The following is an 18,560-nucleotide window of genomic DNA, read 5'->3' as shown; positions in this document are numbered from 1 at the left end:
CAAATGGCTGGTCTAATTTAGATACTGTATTACTCTTAATTTCATGTAATGACAGCAATTGGAACTTCAAAGATTACCATCTGAATGCCCAATGGTACAAAACGTTGAATGACCCACTACATAACAGATTCCATACACATTAAAGCCTACTGAGAAAAAGCTATTTGAAGGAATCTATACGCTATTGAGAGTGAAGTTGTAGGCAAGGCAAGTTTATTTGTAAAGCACAATTCATACACAAGGCAATTCAAAATGCTTCACAGTTGCATACAAGTACAAGAAAGCAAATAAAACATCAACATAAAAATGAATCAATTACAGAAAAAGGAAAGAGTGCAGATACAATGCTTTCAGAGAGTCCTTTTTAGTAGAGGAAAAGTGCCAATAAAGTATAACTGTGTTTTCTCTAAGAGTGCAGCGCAGTGGAGTTGTAAGTAAGACCAGAGATGACCCATAACCCCCACAACTTACGCAGACCTGCAGCCTTCTTCCAAATGTGCGTGTCTCTGATAACACAATCTCCTCAAATTTAAACCCCCTCTGACCACCATGACAGGCAGGGTGTCCCCCCATGACATCACTACGTGCACTGAGGGAGGGGTCAGAGGGAGAAACCAAAACAGAAAAACATCCAGATGCTGTTAAATACAAGTGCAAAGTTTGGGAACGCGCATGCACCCGTCCTGACTGACAGCATACAGGCAGCTCACGATGGCCACAGCGGACAGTACTGGCATCAGCATGTCGCCCGAGGAGCCACGGGCCAAGAGGGGCTTCCACCAAAAGTGAGTCCACGTCAGGCAGCAATATGCGGGGATGTTTTTTACTTTATTATTATTAACCAGCTGTTTTGGGTGGCTTTTATGTCCATTTAGTAATATAACAAGCAGACTTAACTATAAACCGTAATACATATTAAAGTCAGAATGTCACAATCCCTTTACAGATGTGGCACAGGAGACAATGGGGAAACTAACAGTGTGTAACATAGTCATTAGTCATAGTGCATAACCGACCTTTCAGCTTTCACCACAAAGGTTTTGTCAACACGGAAAACTTCCACAACTTTAACCTGTTACCTTCCACCTTGGGGTTTGCTATTATGCATATCAAATCTCAAAGTGCATTGACATATTGACAGCCGATATGCCAGTGTGATGCCTCATTTGAAAGCCAAGGCCTTCTAGCAGTGTTAATTTTGACAACATATTTTATTTTAATTTTAGTCTTTTGACTAAAATGTAATTTAGTTTTAGTCAAGATTTAGTCCAAAAAAAAGTTTCAATTTTAGTCTAGTTTTAGTCGACTAAAATTGCATGTCAATTTAGTCGACTAAAATTAAGACTAATTTAGTCGACTTATATTTATATTATTCATTATAATCATATTTAATCTTGTTCCTCGACTTCATAGAGCTGCTTCCACATGAATAAAGCTCAGACCTGTTCATTTGGCAGTGAATTTAAATGATATGAGGCTCTTTCAGACGGTCAATAGAAGTTTGGATGATTTTAGTCTCTCCTTTTCACTTTTATTTAGTCTTATTTTAGTCGACTAAAATATCTGGACATTTTAGTCATAGCTTTAGTCTCATGAGAAACTTTTAATTTAGTTTTAGTCCAATTTTGGTCGGCAAAAATATCACTTTGACTAAAATTAAGACTAAATATTTTAGTTGATGAAATTAACACTGCCTTCTAGTTTGTTAAAATATGTGTGAGATCTGTGTGAGAGAAACACAACTTACGATATTTGCTGTTCCTAAACCTAATCATGTTAAAGGTGGACCTGGAAGTGTTTGGTCGTGTTAAGAGTGTAAAGTCTCTCCATTAAATGCATTCTCTAAACATTTATAGCCAAAGTATTGAATGCAGACTGAACAAGAGCATGTAGATAAATTATTTACTGTAATTGTATATGTGTAAAAGTGTCTTCTTCATCAGGCAGAGACTGATACTCTTCAACAGCACAGTAACACCACTGTAGTGCAGCCAACCAGCACATGTCAGCAGCTGCTTTTTAAATAGTGATACTAATAGTCTCTGCAAATAGTGGAGCTGAGGAGAGCTGAGGACCATGATAACATCTCACAACCTCCACCCCGACACACACACTCCCTCAGACAGCGAGAAGGAAGTACGAAGTCAGCAAAGCAATCATGTAAAGCGCTTTAAGTGCCTGATGTAGGTGGAAAAGCACTGAATAAAAAAGGAGCATTTACCAAAATAATGTCAACTCAACTCGTCTCCAAAGATTGTAAATAATGTGTGTAGTGCAACTTTCTTTGTTTTTGTGATTCGTTACAGGATCTTTGTGAACAGAAGTCTGACGCTAGAAAACATCAAATGCTATGGGTTTGATATGGACTACACATTGGCAAGTATGTGACTTAAACAAAGTGAAATACTTTTGGCCGCGTTGGTTTTAATATGTTTGTTCTCCAACAGTTTACAAGTCCCCTGACTATGAGAGCATGTCCTTTGAGCTGATCAGAGACAGACTGGTGTCGGTCGGTTACCCTCATGAGCTGCTGCGCTACACCTATGACCCCAGCTTCCCCACACGGTACCCTTCTCTCCCCACATCCCACAACTAACAAAACGACTAACTCAGTCCAGGCTTCTTTCATACGAGCTCAGAAAGTGCTTTCTTCCTCCCATCAGTGGTTTAGTGATCGACACCACATATGGCAATCTCCTCAAAGTGGATTCAAATGGGAATATTCTGGTCTGCTCTCACGGCTTCTACTTTCTCAAAGGGTAAATGAACACTTCAGACGTTAAACCGTGTGTGTTGTCCTCGGCCTAATCTGCGTGACTGTTTTACTTATTTTCCAGGTTTGATATAAAAAAATATTATCCCAACACGTTTATCCAAAGGCATGATACTGAACGCTTCTACAATCTCAGCACACTCTTCAATCTATCTGGTAAACCCCAACAGTATGTCATCCCCTGAACTTCTTTGTCTACTGATGTACATTAGGGTGGTCCTTATCTCAATGAAAAAAATAAAAATGTTTTTTTTGTTGCTCCCACCATCCTATCAGGTACTAACCCATTAGAAACCAATTCCTACCACTTATTTTGCAGATCAGAGTGTATTTGGGGTATGCTCAAGCCGGTTGAAGTTAGTAGAAACAGAGAAAAGCAAGAAGACTGTGTCGTGGCGTTGTACGCGCTCAGTAACAGCTGTCAAGGAATGCATTGAGGCTTTCTATCCGGAAAGACGAAGTATGAACTCATATGAACAGGCCTTAAAATGAATGTCAAGTCTATGTGTGATAATTTAAATTTTACTTAATTATTATCCCTGCATATGTTGGTCATGGGATGCACCGATAACACTTTTTCTAAAACTGATATGAGTACGAGTACTTTGATATAAGTACTTGCCAATACCGATATGAGTACAAGGCATTTTCTTTTCTTCATACTTTTTTAACTAAAAAGACGGTTTATAGTGTTTCTGGGAGGAGTGCCATCACGTGGTATAACGTTCATGAAGCCAGGTGCCATACACCGTGCTCTTTCATGGCACGGCTGATTTACGCACTAAAAATGTTTATCTTCAAATATGCTGGCTTCAAACTGACCAACAGAGAAAGACAAGAACTTGGCAACTTCTGTGTGTTGGGAGTATCAGCATACGTCAAGTCATGGTTCCTATCCCATGGTTCCCTGCAGGTGACTTGCGTCTGTTTAAGCTCCTCATCGAAATCGGCTCATCATTGTCATTGGGTGACTTCAAGAAACTTTGTGGGCACCTCTGGTACCTAAGCGAAGAGTTGGTGGCCCTTGCCTTTTTTGATCCAGAAGTCGATGCAGCTGAGAAAAGGGCTATGATTAAGCAACTAAGTCACAGTGCGCAAAAGGACCCTGCAAAACGAATTGCAATCGACCAGTCCACAATCCACGATAAAAGGCTGAGGGATTTTTGTACCAGCAACACATGGAATTTCTTTGAGATTCTTTACTCCCCAACTCTTTCCTGGCAACAGGTCCAGATTTGGGAATCAAACGCAGACTATCTGAAGAAGTGGTCTGCAAACTTGGCGTTGTCAACGACTCTGCCGAACGAGGAGTCGCACTGAAGCAGGAGCACAATGCCTTGATGACCAAATATGAGAGACAGACACAGTTTGTCCTACAGGCCGTTGCAGAACACCGCAAACTGTATCTCGATTCAATGAAGGCAACAGTGATCAAGGGTCTTGCTTCCACGTCATCAAACACATAGGATGGTGGAGCTATGAACATCTCGCAAGCACTCTATTGAACTATCACTGACATGACTTTGTCAATCCTTGAGAACACTGCCTATAGCTCTTTAACTCATTGACTGCCATTTTCAAATCAGAGAGCTCCCCACTGCAAGGGGTTTGTCAGGATTTTGACTGTTTTTTCAAGACCCACAGAAAATTTAGGTCTGGGTCTATGTCAACACAAAACCCACCAAAAGAAAGATAAGACTCTCACCTTTCATCTAAAAAAAGAGCTTGTTTGTACCTCTTTCCATTCTTTAGTGATCAACCGTAGAAAATGGGTGAAATCACCCAAAATGCTGTTTTCTGACCAAAAAGCTGAGAAAACGAAAGAGCAATGCTGCCACCTAGTGACTCAATAAAATAACTTGTAGTTCTTTTATTGAGTCACAAGGTGGCAGCATTAGGCAGCACAACTAAGATTTTAACACCAGACATGCTCAAGGCTTTGCTGCAGCTGTTCCCATTGAAAAACCTAATTGACGTCTATAGACGTCATTGGCAGTCAGCGATCGGATTTCAATTGACGTCTATAGACGGCATTGGTCAATTCCTGATGACTTTTACAAGCACTTTAATTGTCATTCTTGTGTTTAACAGCAATTTATATTATAACATGAAAACACGAAAATGTTTGTAATTTAATTATTGAAACTTGAGTCGCTTTGAGCATACCCTAAATATTGACCAATCATGGAGATATTTGGTACCAACAAGTTTCTACTGAGGGAGAATCTATTGGGAGGGTGGGAGGATGAAATTTTAAAAGTCAGAATTTAAGGACCACCCTAATGTACATGTTTTGTTTTATTTATTTATTTAGGATGAGACAGTGCAAATTAATCAACCTGAGTCCTCAAAGTCCACATGTAAATATGCCACAGTGGCTAATTTGCATCTGTAGTTCCCAGGGCAGGTTCACAGACAGGAAAGGCCACAGAGCAACAAGCACAATAGACATGAACAAAAGACAATAGACATGAAATGGTTAGTAAAAATAAAACAGAAAATTAACATAGAATAAGAGTAAGCAGACAGTGACACAGACAAATAAGACAATAACCATGAAATGGTAAACACTATTGGTTAAAGTCCACGCTGTGACTGCAGGTTTGATATTCATATAGAACAGTCTGAGGTCAGTGGCTTGAAGACCTTGATAGACTCTTAATAAATAAAGAGAATGTGCATTTCACTAAATGAGATCTGGAATGATTTGTTTACTTTATGTCCCTAGTGAATGCCTTTTTATAATTATCTTATTTGTTTTATTTATTAGATACTGAAGCATAATAACAGTCAGTTTACACATCTGTATTAGCATTGGCCGTAAAATCGACCCCTATCAAAATAGAAAAGGGATTGCCAGGGATTGCCACTGCTGCCATGGGATTAGGTCACGGTCATAACCCGAATGCATTGTGTTTCATTGAAAATGAGTTAGTGCCTAAAAGGTAAAGGAAGTACTTTGAATCACCTGCCTGTCTCTCCAGAGACCTACATCTACTCCTGCCTCGTGGACTTCTTCACAAGATGCAGCAGATACGAAAAGTAACTGAGCTGGGATCATCTGTGCAGAATTACACACTTGATAATGTGTAAATAGTGGATTAACGCCCTGTCTGCCTGTCCTTTGTGTGCGCCGCAGCCTCACCTATGGTTTCAAACATGGTGATCTGCTGATGACCTTCAGAAGTATGTTCCAGGATGTCCGAGATGCCATGGACCACATTCATGACACAGTAATACAAACCTATTATAGAAGAAAATATATTTATCTACATATAAACGACTGTTTGCGGATCTTACTCAATTTCAGGGCATCCTCAAGAGCACAACTATTAAGAATTTGAAGAAGTACGTAGAAAGAGATGTGAGTAAATGACCATGATTATTTTCTCAAATCAGGATGTTTTACAATAAAAACATGCTTTTGCTTTTCAGCCGAATCTTCCAGATTTTCTAAAAAGAATTAAAGAAGTAGCAAAAGTGTTTTTGGCAACAAACAGTGACTTTAGCTACACAGAAGTGAGTCCTTGTTACAAAACCGGAATCCATCCATATTCAGCACGTTTTCTAATCTGCAGTCTGTTTACAGGCCCTGATGAAATACCTGTTGGAGAGTCAAGTGAAGGTGAGTGCATGTTTTCAGAATAAATAACTCATTCTAGTGTCTGATGACAAGTCAACTATAGCTGACCGGTCATATTTCTGTTAGCCTGGCAGCCCTAGAAAAACTTGGCGCTCCTACTTTGATCTTATTGTTGTGGACACCAGGAAGCCACTGTTCTTTGGAGAAGGGACAGTTCTGAGACAAGTGGACACAGTAAATAAAGATTTGCCACAGATGCCACATTGGATAAAACACAATATTTAATATGTGCATATCACAGGACACGGGAAAACTGCGCATAGGGACCTACACAGGGGACCTCCAGCATGGGACAGTGTATTCAGGAGGTAATGTTCATACTTAATGTAAAGGTGTATTTTGATGTAATGCAATGTCATTTCAAATACTATGACAGAACGTAAGAACCCAGCTGGACTGTAGTGCTTGCTGATTTATGCAGCAGCTTTTATCTCTGTGTGTGTGTAGGCTCCTCAGACATAATCTGTGATCTGCTGAAGGTCCAAGGGAAGGATATTCTTTATGTTGGAGACCATATTTTTGGTGATATCCTCAAATCTAAAAAGCGACAGGGCTGGAAGACTTTCCTGGTGGTGCCTGAGCTCACTAAAGAGCTGGAGGTGTGGGAGCAGAAGAGAGGTAAGATGCAAAATCTGACTACAGGACAGAATGACTGCGTTTAACATGGTACATGTGTGCAGGTCTATTTGAGGAGCTCAAACGTCTGGACATCTTCTTAGCAGAGCTTCACAAGTGCGGCTCCTGATCAGTTATTCATGCCCTGTTGAAGTCTGTTCAATTGATAACGTTTGGTGTTTTTTCTTCATTTATGCAAAGAAATGTGAACAGCTCAGATCCAGAGATTAATGCCATTCAGTACAGAATGAAGGTCAGTTCCTCTGTGTTGTAATGTAACACAGTATAAAGGCTATTTGAACAGCAGCATTCAACTGAATACAATATCAAGACCGGGCTATGTGGCTGAATTTGTTTTGGGTTTTGCTCTTGTGCATTCAGTTGCTGACCTACAGAATGGACATAGCCTACAGTCAGATGGGTAGTCTACTACGGAGTGGAGCCAGGCAGACGCTGTTTTCCAGTCAACTAATAAGATATGCAGATCTATACTCCACCAGCTGCATCAACCTCTTGCACTACCCCCTCAACTACCTGTTCCTGGCCCCTCCTGTCCTGGTGAGTGTCGACCTGCTGTACTCCACAGTAGTAGCCTAGTGCTAGTTGAAAGCATTTCATAATTGTTCCTGTTCTCTGTCAGATGGCCCATGAAATGACTTCAGACACTGCCACGGACTCGGGGTCAGAGCTCTAGCCTACTGAATGTTATCTGTATCTTGTGAATTGTAGGTGAGACGTCTTGGGCCCCAAATTTGTCCTACAGTTTGTGCACAATAATCATCTGTGAGTTCTTCAAAAGCAAATAGCTCCCTCTGCTGGACGCCACCAAACAGCTAGTCACTCAAATGCGTATACACATGTCATTTAATCGAATATTGTTTTTATAACGTACTGTGTTTGCATCTCACAATGTCTCAGCCAAAGTTTGGGTTCATGATGAGACAGAGCAGCAGTTATTTGGTTTGGTATAGATGTGGGTGACTTGGACTGGGCCACCTTAGGACTGATCCGATATTTATTTTATAATTATGTGTATGTATTTTATTTACTTAAGTGATGTATGTTAATTGTTTGTATCGTTTATCGGTCGATGATATGCAGTTCCTTTCCTAACCACCAGGGGGTAGTGGCTCCCTACATCCCACCCGGGACAATGTGCCATGTTTCAAAGCGAAATCAATTACGCATTTATTGTGAAGCCTGTTACTGACGTACCTGTGTGGCTCATGTATGTCAATGTGAGCCATGTGTGTTTGTGGGCGACACCTGCTGCTCTCCAGTATCAATGTGAGGCTAAAGTTCACCAGAACAGTGCACAGGAATGTGTTGTTTCAAAGTCTCCTCCTCTACTCTTCTGTAAGCACTGAAACATGGAAACTGAAGGCCCACACCAGAGCAGCAGAAAACAGACAATGCCTAGTAAAGGATCCATGATTTTACAATCAATATATTATGTTTGAAGTAGAAGTTCAAGCAAATATTTAGCTCTTTTTTAGGGAGGATTTAGACATGTATGTGTTTGGATATGCGTTAAATATGTTGTTTTGCTGCTGCTCTTTGAGGTCTTTGAATTGAGGATGCTCCCCCTGCACATGCGGCCACCTCCTGTTTCCAGGATGATTTCATTTCCGCCATTAGAACTATTTTAGCCCTTCACTCATCATTGTGTGCTGTTCACCTGGATAAACTGTTGCCTAGAATTACATATTAAACTGGTATTTTTAAAGTTTTAAAAAGAACAGGAAAACTTCTAATATGCTCTTGAGCAGGAGAAACAGTATCTTAGCCTCTGTGACAAAATGTGTTCACATAAACGAGGAAAATCACAGGCAGAGGAGCAGAACAAACAAGAGAGAGCACAGGGTACTTTAAAACTTTATTTCATGCATTAAATACTATTATTATGCATTAAATAACAAGTCCTGCAGTTTTGCTATTTTACTGCTCCTCTGGATGTGATTTTCCATATGATTTACACAAGACTTAGGCTCCAGCTTCAGCAAATCTACACCTCAGTTGGATCCAACACAATTGTTTGTGCATATTTGTATAATAACTTTTAAAAATATTTCATACCATAAAAAGGCAAATTGTGAACATTATTAATCTATTTTCATCTCTCTAACTTTTCTTTAAACACTTCCTTTGTGTCTCACTAAGATCTACAAAGTGTATAAATATATATATATATATATTCATGGGACTTACTACTTGTTTTACATAACTTAATGAGCGCCAGTCTTTACAGGCCCACGGTGTTCATGGTGGAATATTGAATCATTTTGAGCAGGGACTCTCTGAATCTACATGGAGCCATCAGGACTAATGTTCCAAACTCAGTGATAAATGTGATCTTTGCCTTTTGTTTTTGGATCGCATCGTTCAAAAATAAAAACAAACTTTTGTTCACATTATTTCTTTAATACCATGACTTCACAAGTACCCGTGTTTCCTCTTGTCCCATCTTTAATCAGCTTGTCTAAGGTGTGTTCTGGAGCCACTGTGAGTGCAGGCCATACAGTGGAGATGTGTGCAGCTCTTAATGCGCTGCAGATGTCACAGTGCATCCCTCACATGAAACGCTGGTGTGAGGCACCGCTGACATGTTGGCTCTGCACTGCTCTCTGCGCTCAGATAACCGGCCCCCATTCCACACATTCCACCATTTCCCAGCAAGCATTGCAAGCAAGCCTAAACAAGTCACGTTCTTTACCCAGGCTGAATTTCACACAAGTCAAGCCACTGCGCCGCTTAAAAAAACCTCTCTGAAGCCAACTTTTACACACTTTGAAAGTCTTTATTAGGGCCAAGCTGGAGTCAAATCACCTGAACAGCAGCGAAGAGGCCGCCTCACTTCCTGTTCTGTTTTTAATAATTACTTAAGTGTCACTGCGACTGAACTGTGGTTAAACATTTGCACCGAGAAGGCTCCAGTGGTGCCCATAAAAACTGGAGAGTGCTAGTTGAGGGTTGACACCTAAAGTGAACACAACAGAGGGAAAAGATGGGAAGAAAGCAGAGAGGCCTGCTCCTGCATTCCTTCCAGAGGTCCCCTCCCCCCTCGACCTGCTACAGCGACGAGGATGCTCACAGCCGCCCCGACCCCACACCCCCTTCCAGAGATGGCAAGTTTGATGGCAAAACACACACAGGTGAAGACACAGAGAACATGAGAATGCACTGGAAAAAGCCCACATGAAAAGACTTACAGGAACACTATGCTCTCAATCATTAAAAGAGATCTTGATTGAATATTTCAGTAGTTGGTTTTATTTTCTATGTATGTATTTGGTAAATATAAAGTGAGTAAGTGTGACCTAAAATGTCATCAGTGTGGTGTATTCATGGGAGCAAAATGACACCCAAGCCTATACTTTACAGTAAAAAAAAACGTAATTTGAGACTTACTGGATGGTCCTGTTTTTACTTTTTCTATTCTTGGTGTATGGCGGGGGACTATTGGTAATGCAGGTTTAAAAATGTCAGCAATGTAGTTTGTTGCCCATAAAGGAACATGCACTTTTCAATTGAAGTGAGCAAAGTGGACAAAGTGTCTTCTGTAAATACAGGCCTGAGCAAACAGGGCAAGAGGCTCTGCAGTATACCACCAGCTGCTATCAGTCATCAGTCACTAGTAGAGGCTCGTTAGAAAACTTGCCTTTTAATAAAATAAGAACAGAGTGAGCTCAGGCCAAATGCTATGACAATACTATTGCACTGCTAGAATGGATGGTACAGTAGTGCAACATTGTCAAAGCAGCTGACCTCAGCATGTGTCAGCACGTGGACACGGGGACAGCCATTCTTCATTGACAAAGTCAAATTACGCTTAAATTACCACAAAGCTGTTAGTCGGCATCCAGTGCTGGCTGTTTTAGGGGGGGGGGTCTAAAATTGGACCCTGCGGACTGCATTTTTTAGTTTTTACAGGGATAAATGCTCGAAGGGACTTCTCCATGCATGTACAGTGATGAGATGGTGGCAGTCATTTGGTCAGTTTGATCAGCCAATGCCCTTTTAATATTGCACTGCTCACCCCAATGCTCAGTAGTGCAACAGAAAAAGGGCGCTGGACAACAACATGGACACACTCCATCTCAAATTCTCCACAACCTCAGTACCCAAAGAAAGTAGTCATCTTTATCCAAGAGTACTTTTCTGAGAAGTCTTTAAGCTGCAAGTCAAAGGCTCTATTTTACAAGGACTTGACAAACGCCACTATCCTGCCTGCAGGAGTTAAATAAACTTCCTAAATTAAACAGTGTTGGTTACTCTCACTCTGGGAGAATGGGAATTTCCCAGCATGTGAGCCCATACCATTCTCTACAGTGAATGACATGCATTCTAATTTGGGGGGGAAATGGGAGGCTGGGCGTAGGGAGGGGGGTTGAGAGAGAGCTAAAGGCTGTCCACACCTACAGCAGCAAAACCAGTAAAGATTAAACCACATAATTATTGTTACACAAATGTCTTCTTCCTCTAAACTTTAGTAAACTTACTTTGCTGTTGATAAGCAACAGTTTAACTCAAGAAAAGACGTTTGAAGCACGCCGTATTTGTTGCAAGTTTGCACAGTTACTGCGCTGTTACACAACCTACACAATCTATACCATTAGAGGGAGAAAAAACGCAGCAGGCTAAGGTTTCCGGAGCGGCCTTTGGTTGTTTTTTCTAAACTGAGTCAACGCACTATGTTTAAAAATACTCCAATGTGATATAGCGTGTAGGTTGTAGCTGTTCTTTACATTTTACTCTGCCTTATATACGTTATTGACAGGCCTATGGGCGTTTTACGCCTTGCTCTACCAGCACACAGCTTACAATACAATACTGACGACTTGTTAGATTGCACAACAGCCAATAGGAACAACATGTAGCTATTCGAATAAAACACAGAATAACAAAGCACGGTGCAAACGAGAGCGTAGAGAATACTCGGCAATTAGGTGCGTAATGTGTCCACAAGGCATTAACCGCGTCCCCGTCAAGTTTTACAGCGAGCTTCCAACCTCAACACTCGTCGTTTAAGAAATAAGCACTCGATCCTTGTGCAACTTCCAAGTTTGCCGCTGGCAGCGGAGCTCAAGCGGGCTACAAGTGGAGCGGACAGACCCCCTAGCTCTTCAGCAGCACGCATAGTATGTGGCCAAGGGAGGGACGATCCGTTATAGGCACAAGCGCAGAAGGAAAAAGTTGTCCAAAAAACAAAGAAAAAGCGGCGATACGCACAAACTGCAGCGGACGTAGCGCTATTTCAAGGCTTATCTGCGCAACAGCTCCGGGAAAGCGAGCCTATCGACGCTGGAAGGCACCGCAACGTGAAGAGCTGGGAGAAGGCTTGCAGTGCTCCACACGGCCTCCAGATCCGGACTCCATCTTTGACTACTTGACATTCAGAGGCTGCCGGAGCGGATTCCTCGTTTGCATGCCTCCCGCTGATTGGCCTCTCCCTGCGCTAGTCTTTGCCATTTGACGATCCATTGGTTTGTGCGCGGCGTGTTGGACGTTCACCGCGGCGCTCACATTGGCTGGAAGCGAGCGACACGTCACGGCGCACAGCGAATACCTGATCAACTGTGTCCCATTCACAAATTTCTCTAAGATCGGACCCCGCACCAAACTAATTATGAGACCGGACAGAACAGAGGGGAAACTGTCACTTAAACCGTTCTCTGTGCGCGTCAGACAGACTGTAGGCCACATGCCGGCCTTGTGGAGGTGGCAGAAGGAAACAGTTCTGCTCTGGAGAGTTTCATTTAGTTTCATTTAGTTTAATTTAGTTTAGTTTAGCTTTAGTCGGGGTCAAGACGTGTGACTTTGCCCCATTAATATCACGTAATTGATCTAATAGTCACATTGCTGCATTGAAGGTGTTGACTTGGGCTCTGTTTATTATTATTATTATTAATATTATTATTATTAATATGAATATTATTATATTCATTTTAATAACATTATTTCCACATGTTTCTGGTAATTTTGCAACAGGACAGAGTAACAAATGTGATCCAATAAAAGTAAAAGTGCTCATCTGGGTTTACTCAATGTTTTCAACCTTGTTTCAGTTAATGAATTATTTATGTTGGTTCATGTTGGTTTGAAGTTTAATTAGTAATAATAGCCCATCCTATTGATTTCAAATTAAATTAAGTGAGATATCCTCATTGGACCTTTATCCAAATAACTGTGGGCTACTAAATATACATTTAGGAGTTTACTTAAATTTAGGCTAATCAATTATTAACACATTGAGCATATTTGTCCTATGGCTTTATGATGGAACAGATGACCATTATTGACAAATACAAAGGGTGCTTGACAGCTCTCACAGTATCTCTTTCCATCCAATCCTCTTCTGTTTTAAGGTCTGCAGAGTGGAATTGTGCAGGGTTGAAAGGTGGCTGCACCCTTGGGTGGTGGCCCTGGGTCCAGAGTACGCCTCGCAGCTTTGATTGACGCTGAGCGGAAAGTAGCGGCCTGTGAAATCTGGCATTCCTGGCCAGAGGAGCTGAAGTAATGGCATTATCCAGTGGGACAGGGTCCACCACTCCCCACTCTGAAGGATCTGATTGTGCAGCCAGTCGCAAAGAAAGCTGTTTGATGTGGGGGCGGGGCCTGCTAGTCCCGTTTGGAGTTTCACACACAGTGCACCGCAGAGATAAGAGACATTTACTCATCTAGTGCAGCGTCATCAGTCACCTCCAAATGTAGCATACCTCCTGTCCCAGCGTCTTGGTCCTGTCCTGTCCTGGACCTGTCCCACTATTGTCCTGGTCTGGTAACAGCTGAGGAAAGAGGAGGGCTGTGTTTATTATTCAGGCCTGCTCAATGATCGCAAACTCTCATACAGCCATGTGCACTCGCATATAGACGAACAAACGTCGCAATTTGTTGTGAAAGCAAATGTAAATAGATCATTGTCAATTATGGAACTGAAAATATGAACTTCCAAAACAGATCTGAGGCGCAGACGAAATCATTAGAGAATTAAACTCTAAAAAAAAAAGTGTATTTATTCACATAAAACTACATGTACCACTAAAATCGTTCTGTTTGTCAGGTGTCTTAATATTCATTCACTTTTTGTTTGTTTTAAATGAATGCAGTGTAATTGCATATTTATTATGATTATTTATTTTTTTAAAACATAACATTTGAATAGGTATTACGGGACACAAGCGCCACAGATTATAATAAACAGCATAATCTGCAAAAAATATGTGCTTAAACTTCCTTACATTATCAAAAACAATTCTCCTAATTTTCCCAATCCCTAATTGTTCAAGTATATTAGGATTTATTACTACTAAATTAGTTTTCCCATTGTAACTATTATTTGGTGTATTTTTTGTACACTTAAGCTGATGTTACTCATGTTACTCTTACTAGTGTTTGTGTCAGTTAGACTTAACAGCACTAAACTACACACTAAATGAAAAATAATCTGCAGTTCTTCATAAAGATAAGCAGAGAAGAATTACAGGCTAACATGCCTTTTCATCTTACAAAACCTTGGAATTAAATAAATATATAAATATATATATATATATATATATATATATATATATATATATATATATATATATATATATATATATATATATATATATCCCTACACCATCAGGACGCCCATTATTATTATTAGATGGTGTACCATTTGTAAAAGTATAGATAAACAAAAATACCCAGTTTTGATCAACTCAAAATCTCATAAACAAAAACTGCCCCACAAAGCAGATTCAAAAGTAGAAAAAAAAGCTTCAAAATCTGCATTTAAGCCTCTAAAATAATGACTGTTGTTAAATCCATTTCCAGCCGGAGTGGAGCAAAGCTCACGCGTTTAGACTCATGGTTCTATTTGTGGCTGCTGATTCTGAGGGGTCCCACTTGGCCCGTGCTCCCTGTGCAGGGGCCCACTGCTGCTGCTGCCCGTGGGACGTCCTGAGGGCTGTTCCCAAAAGCCTTTTAACATGGGCCGTATTGTTCCTTCTCCTCTCTTTTTTTTTTTCTCCCCCTGCAAACCTCCCATCCTCCGAAAACGTACCTCCTTTCTTCCTGTGGCCTTTAACCTCTCTCCCAACCCCCTTCGCTCTCGCTTGCAACTATATGTGCAACTGTGCCCCTCCCTTTTCCCACTTTTACACAGTGAGTCACAGGACGGCCCAGGTCGCACACGGTTGACCACTGTAAGCAACAATTAAAAAAAGTAACTTATGTCATTTTTTCTCTTGTGCTGGTGCATTTACTTGTGGTTTTGGCGAGGGGGGGGGGGGGGGACCCCACGTGGAGCAGGGAGCGAGCCCCAGTCCTGTGTCTCTTTCCCCTCCCCCCGCACCCCCTTCTCGAAACAGACTCTATGGATTGCATGCATGACATTCCAGCTGTGTGGGTGGCATGGCTGTTTTTTTTTTTTTCTTTCTTTCTTTCTTTTTTTTTTTTTTTTTACAACTCTGTCTCCGAAAAGCACAAACAGCAGACGACCCTCACCCTTGTGGTCATCACCTCCTCCTCCTCCGTGGTCCCGCAGGTAGAGGGGTCCGAGTCGCCAATCTGCTGCTGCGTCCTCCTCTCGGCACCAGAGTCTTTGAAAGAAAGACAATGGAGGTTAATGGGGCGTCGGGAGCAAATTGGTGTATCACTTTAATGAATTTACTCATTTTGGAGAGAGAGCGTTGCCAAATAATCAACACGAAGAGCGGTGATACAGATGAGAAGGTCCAGGTCTGCAAGCTGCTGGATGACATTAATGAAAAATGATTAAAAAGGAGGATACAGGACGCAGCGCTAACATCAACTTAGATCTGTGTATTGAGTCTAATTTGTACAAAACATATTGACATTTACATTCTGGTGTGATTGGACTTCAGCCTGTCCTGCCTGTCACTTCAAGCACCTGATAAGAAAATATTTATAAAGGCTATTAATTTAAATATGGACTTTCAACGTTTTGCTGTTGTATATCATCGGGGATATATAACAGGTGAGGAACATTTATATAGCTGAGACTGTGTGCAAAAGGAGCATTACCACGGGAAGCTGATACTCATCGGTGTATAGTCGGCAAAAATATTTACTCAAGTAATGTTATTCAAATCATTTGTACAAAGCAGTGACCCAAAGAAAATTCAAATAAAAGTGTAAAACATGTTCATAGTGTAGATGCAATCAGACAAAACATCAAATAACCTACAAAAATCTGATGTTTCTAAAGAATACATAGGAATTAGATTAAAGATAATATGCTTCAGTTGTATTATTTTTTTGCAGGCTTTGGTCACAGACTTACGAACAGAGGAAAAAGTATTACTCGGGTCATACTGTGAGGACATAAAGCTGCTTCCAAAAGTTACACATACCCTACTTGAGTAAAAGTAGCAGAGCACTGACTGCCTGGATATCATCAAGAATAGGGAAATCTTCAGAAAACTACACAGCCATTCAGAACCTGCCACTCGTCCCACCTTCTGACAAAGCAGTCAATTAAATCATCCAAACTCAAACCATGCACCCTGGATTACGCCCAAGGCCAAGTTACAAGTGTATAATTTTCTATTGACTTATTTTAACGTGGTCTAATCACAAGTCCCTACAGCAATGGCCTACTATGACTGGCGTGTCCAAATGCCAGTCATAGTAGGCCAAGTAGTAGTACATACATAGTAGAACAGGTCAAGTGACTATTTTCAGTCACAGCTCAGTTACGACATACGTTTACGGCGCCTACATAGCGCATTCACATCGCCCTTTTTCACTTTGTGTTCGCCTGCACACCTGGAACAATTGCGCGGCGCACCAACTTAGACAAACATATTTTTTAAGCCTTTTTTTCCCCCTCCTTCCTAGAAGATAAACAAGCTCAACTTTGGTGGCTCACTCTTCGCTGGCGCACTGAAGGCTGCCCAGTCCCCTGCCTGTCGGAAAAAATTTAAATGGACCCCATAGGTCTCCGAAGAGCGCTGGAGATTTTCTTTGCTTGTCGTAACAAACGCTCTATTACAACGTGGTCATCGTGTCCTTTCTTTCTTTCTTTTTTTTTTTTTACTCGCGCGTCTGGAACTGATTACGCGTCGTGACCGCGCCGGTTCAAGGAGAAGGGTACAAAATCTACTTCCTCCACCTCTCCACACATCCACTGCTTCACATCCGCCATTAAATCAATTAGTCATGATCCCAAAGGATTCATTGAAGGAGGCAATTGAAGCCCGCGCACCCTCATCCGCTACTGCCAAACATTGATTTTTTTCTTTTTCTTTTTTTAAACCAACCAGCGCTCATTACGCAGATCATGTCAGCACGCACAGGGTGGTTTTTTGGGGGGTGATATGAATGTTTTTGCGGCTCGAGAGCAGGAACAGGATTGACAAACTCACCCCCATTAAAGTGAAGTTCAGAGGAATTCCTCACTTTACATACGGAATGCACTGTGGGTCGAAGGGCAAAGGGCCAGAGGGGATTCACCCGCGCGCAAGGCAAGTATAGGGCCTTACTTAAACAAGTCCGGGACGCCTGGTTGGCTGCTGCACAGAGGAGGGCAGGAGAAGGAACCTCTGCTATTACCAGGAGCAGGGGCCACCGCCAATAAATACCAGCGCTTTTTTAAATGACCCCCGCACCGCTCACTAACGCTACTGACTCCCTGTCCCCGCTCACAACAGATCTATGGTGCTACGTCTGCATGGTTGTGGTTAAAAGTCATAGGACAGAGAAGAGAAAAAAAGCAATTCCTTTACATAAATTTAACACACGAAAGGTCTCAGGAAAAATCTAAGGTCAGGACATGATTAAAGGAGAGAGGAAGAGAATCAATCATGGCACAGTCACTCACACATCCTTTTCATTTGGAGACCAACTGACCCCCAAGTTTTACTATGCAGTCACAAAAAAAAGAAATATGTGGAAATATTCACACATGATGCACACTTTTTCAGCTTCAGGAGACTTTTGGATTGAATTTTCTTGTGAGAATGGGAGGGTCTGATCAGTGATAGTTAATGGCAGGAGCTCGGTCGGGTGAGACTTTCGCCCGCTGATCCACAGGTCGGCGGTTTGATCCTGGCACACCTTTTCTCCAGAGTCTGCTGTATGCGTGTGTGGCCATGTTAACCTCTTAACCCCCACCTCGCCCAAGCACATTTTCTCCAGTTCAGCTTTACCCAAATCTACAGCCCACAGGCACTACTGAGAGAAGACTTTTCCTTGCGTTGTTGCCACTTTTTCTGTGTGTTTTTAGGTGCTTTTTCGTTTCGTTTTTCTCACAGGTTGGTTGCTTTTTCATCACTTTTTGTTGCCTGTTTTGTTGCTTTTCAGCAATTTTTGTTGCCTGTTTTGTTGCTTTTTCATCACTTTTTGTCGCCTGTTTTGTTGCTTTTTCATCACTTTTTGTCGCCTGTTTTGTTGCTTTTTCATCTCTTTTTGTCGCCTGTTTTGTTTTTTCATCTTTTTTGTCACCTGTTTTGCTGCATTTTCATCCATTTTTTGTCGCCTGTTTTGTTTTTTCATCTTTTTTTGTCGCCTGTTTTGCTGCTTTTT

The 18,560-nt window shown here is 41.5% G+C and overlaps 1 protein-coding gene across 1 annotated transcript; it reads left to right on the top strand.

Annotated features, from left to right (window-relative positions):
• Window positions 1–658: 658 nt before the first annotated feature.
• Window positions 659–8,425, top strand: nt5c2l1 (5'-nucleotidase, cytosolic II, like 1). The gene is made up of 17 exons (XM_079582973.1): window positions 659–785; window positions 2,307–2,380; window positions 2,448–2,565; window positions 2,664–2,759; window positions 2,838–2,929; window positions 5,758–5,815; window positions 5,913–6,006; window positions 6,084–6,137; window positions 6,209–6,292; window positions 6,363–6,398; window positions 6,483–6,590; window positions 6,658–6,724; window positions 6,864–7,034; window positions 7,097–7,148; window positions 7,233–7,284; window positions 7,413–7,589; window positions 7,672–8,425. Exons 1-17 carry the CDS (start codon window positions 712–714, stop codon window positions 7,723–7,725), a joined length of 1,461 nt encoding a protein of 486 aa, XP_079439099.1. The 5' UTR covers window positions 659–711; the 3' UTR covers window positions 7,726–8,425.
• Window positions 8,426–18,560: the final 10,135 nt, after the last annotated feature.

Source organism: Gobius niger, assembly GCF_951799975.1.
Source record: "Gobius niger genome assembly, chromosome: 2".
NCBI lineage: Eukaryota > Metazoa > Chordata > Actinopteri > Gobiiformes > Gobiidae > Gobius > Gobius niger.
The sequence above is the reverse complement of the archived record's forward strand: the minus strand, read 5'-3'. Positions and strand labels throughout refer to the sequence as shown.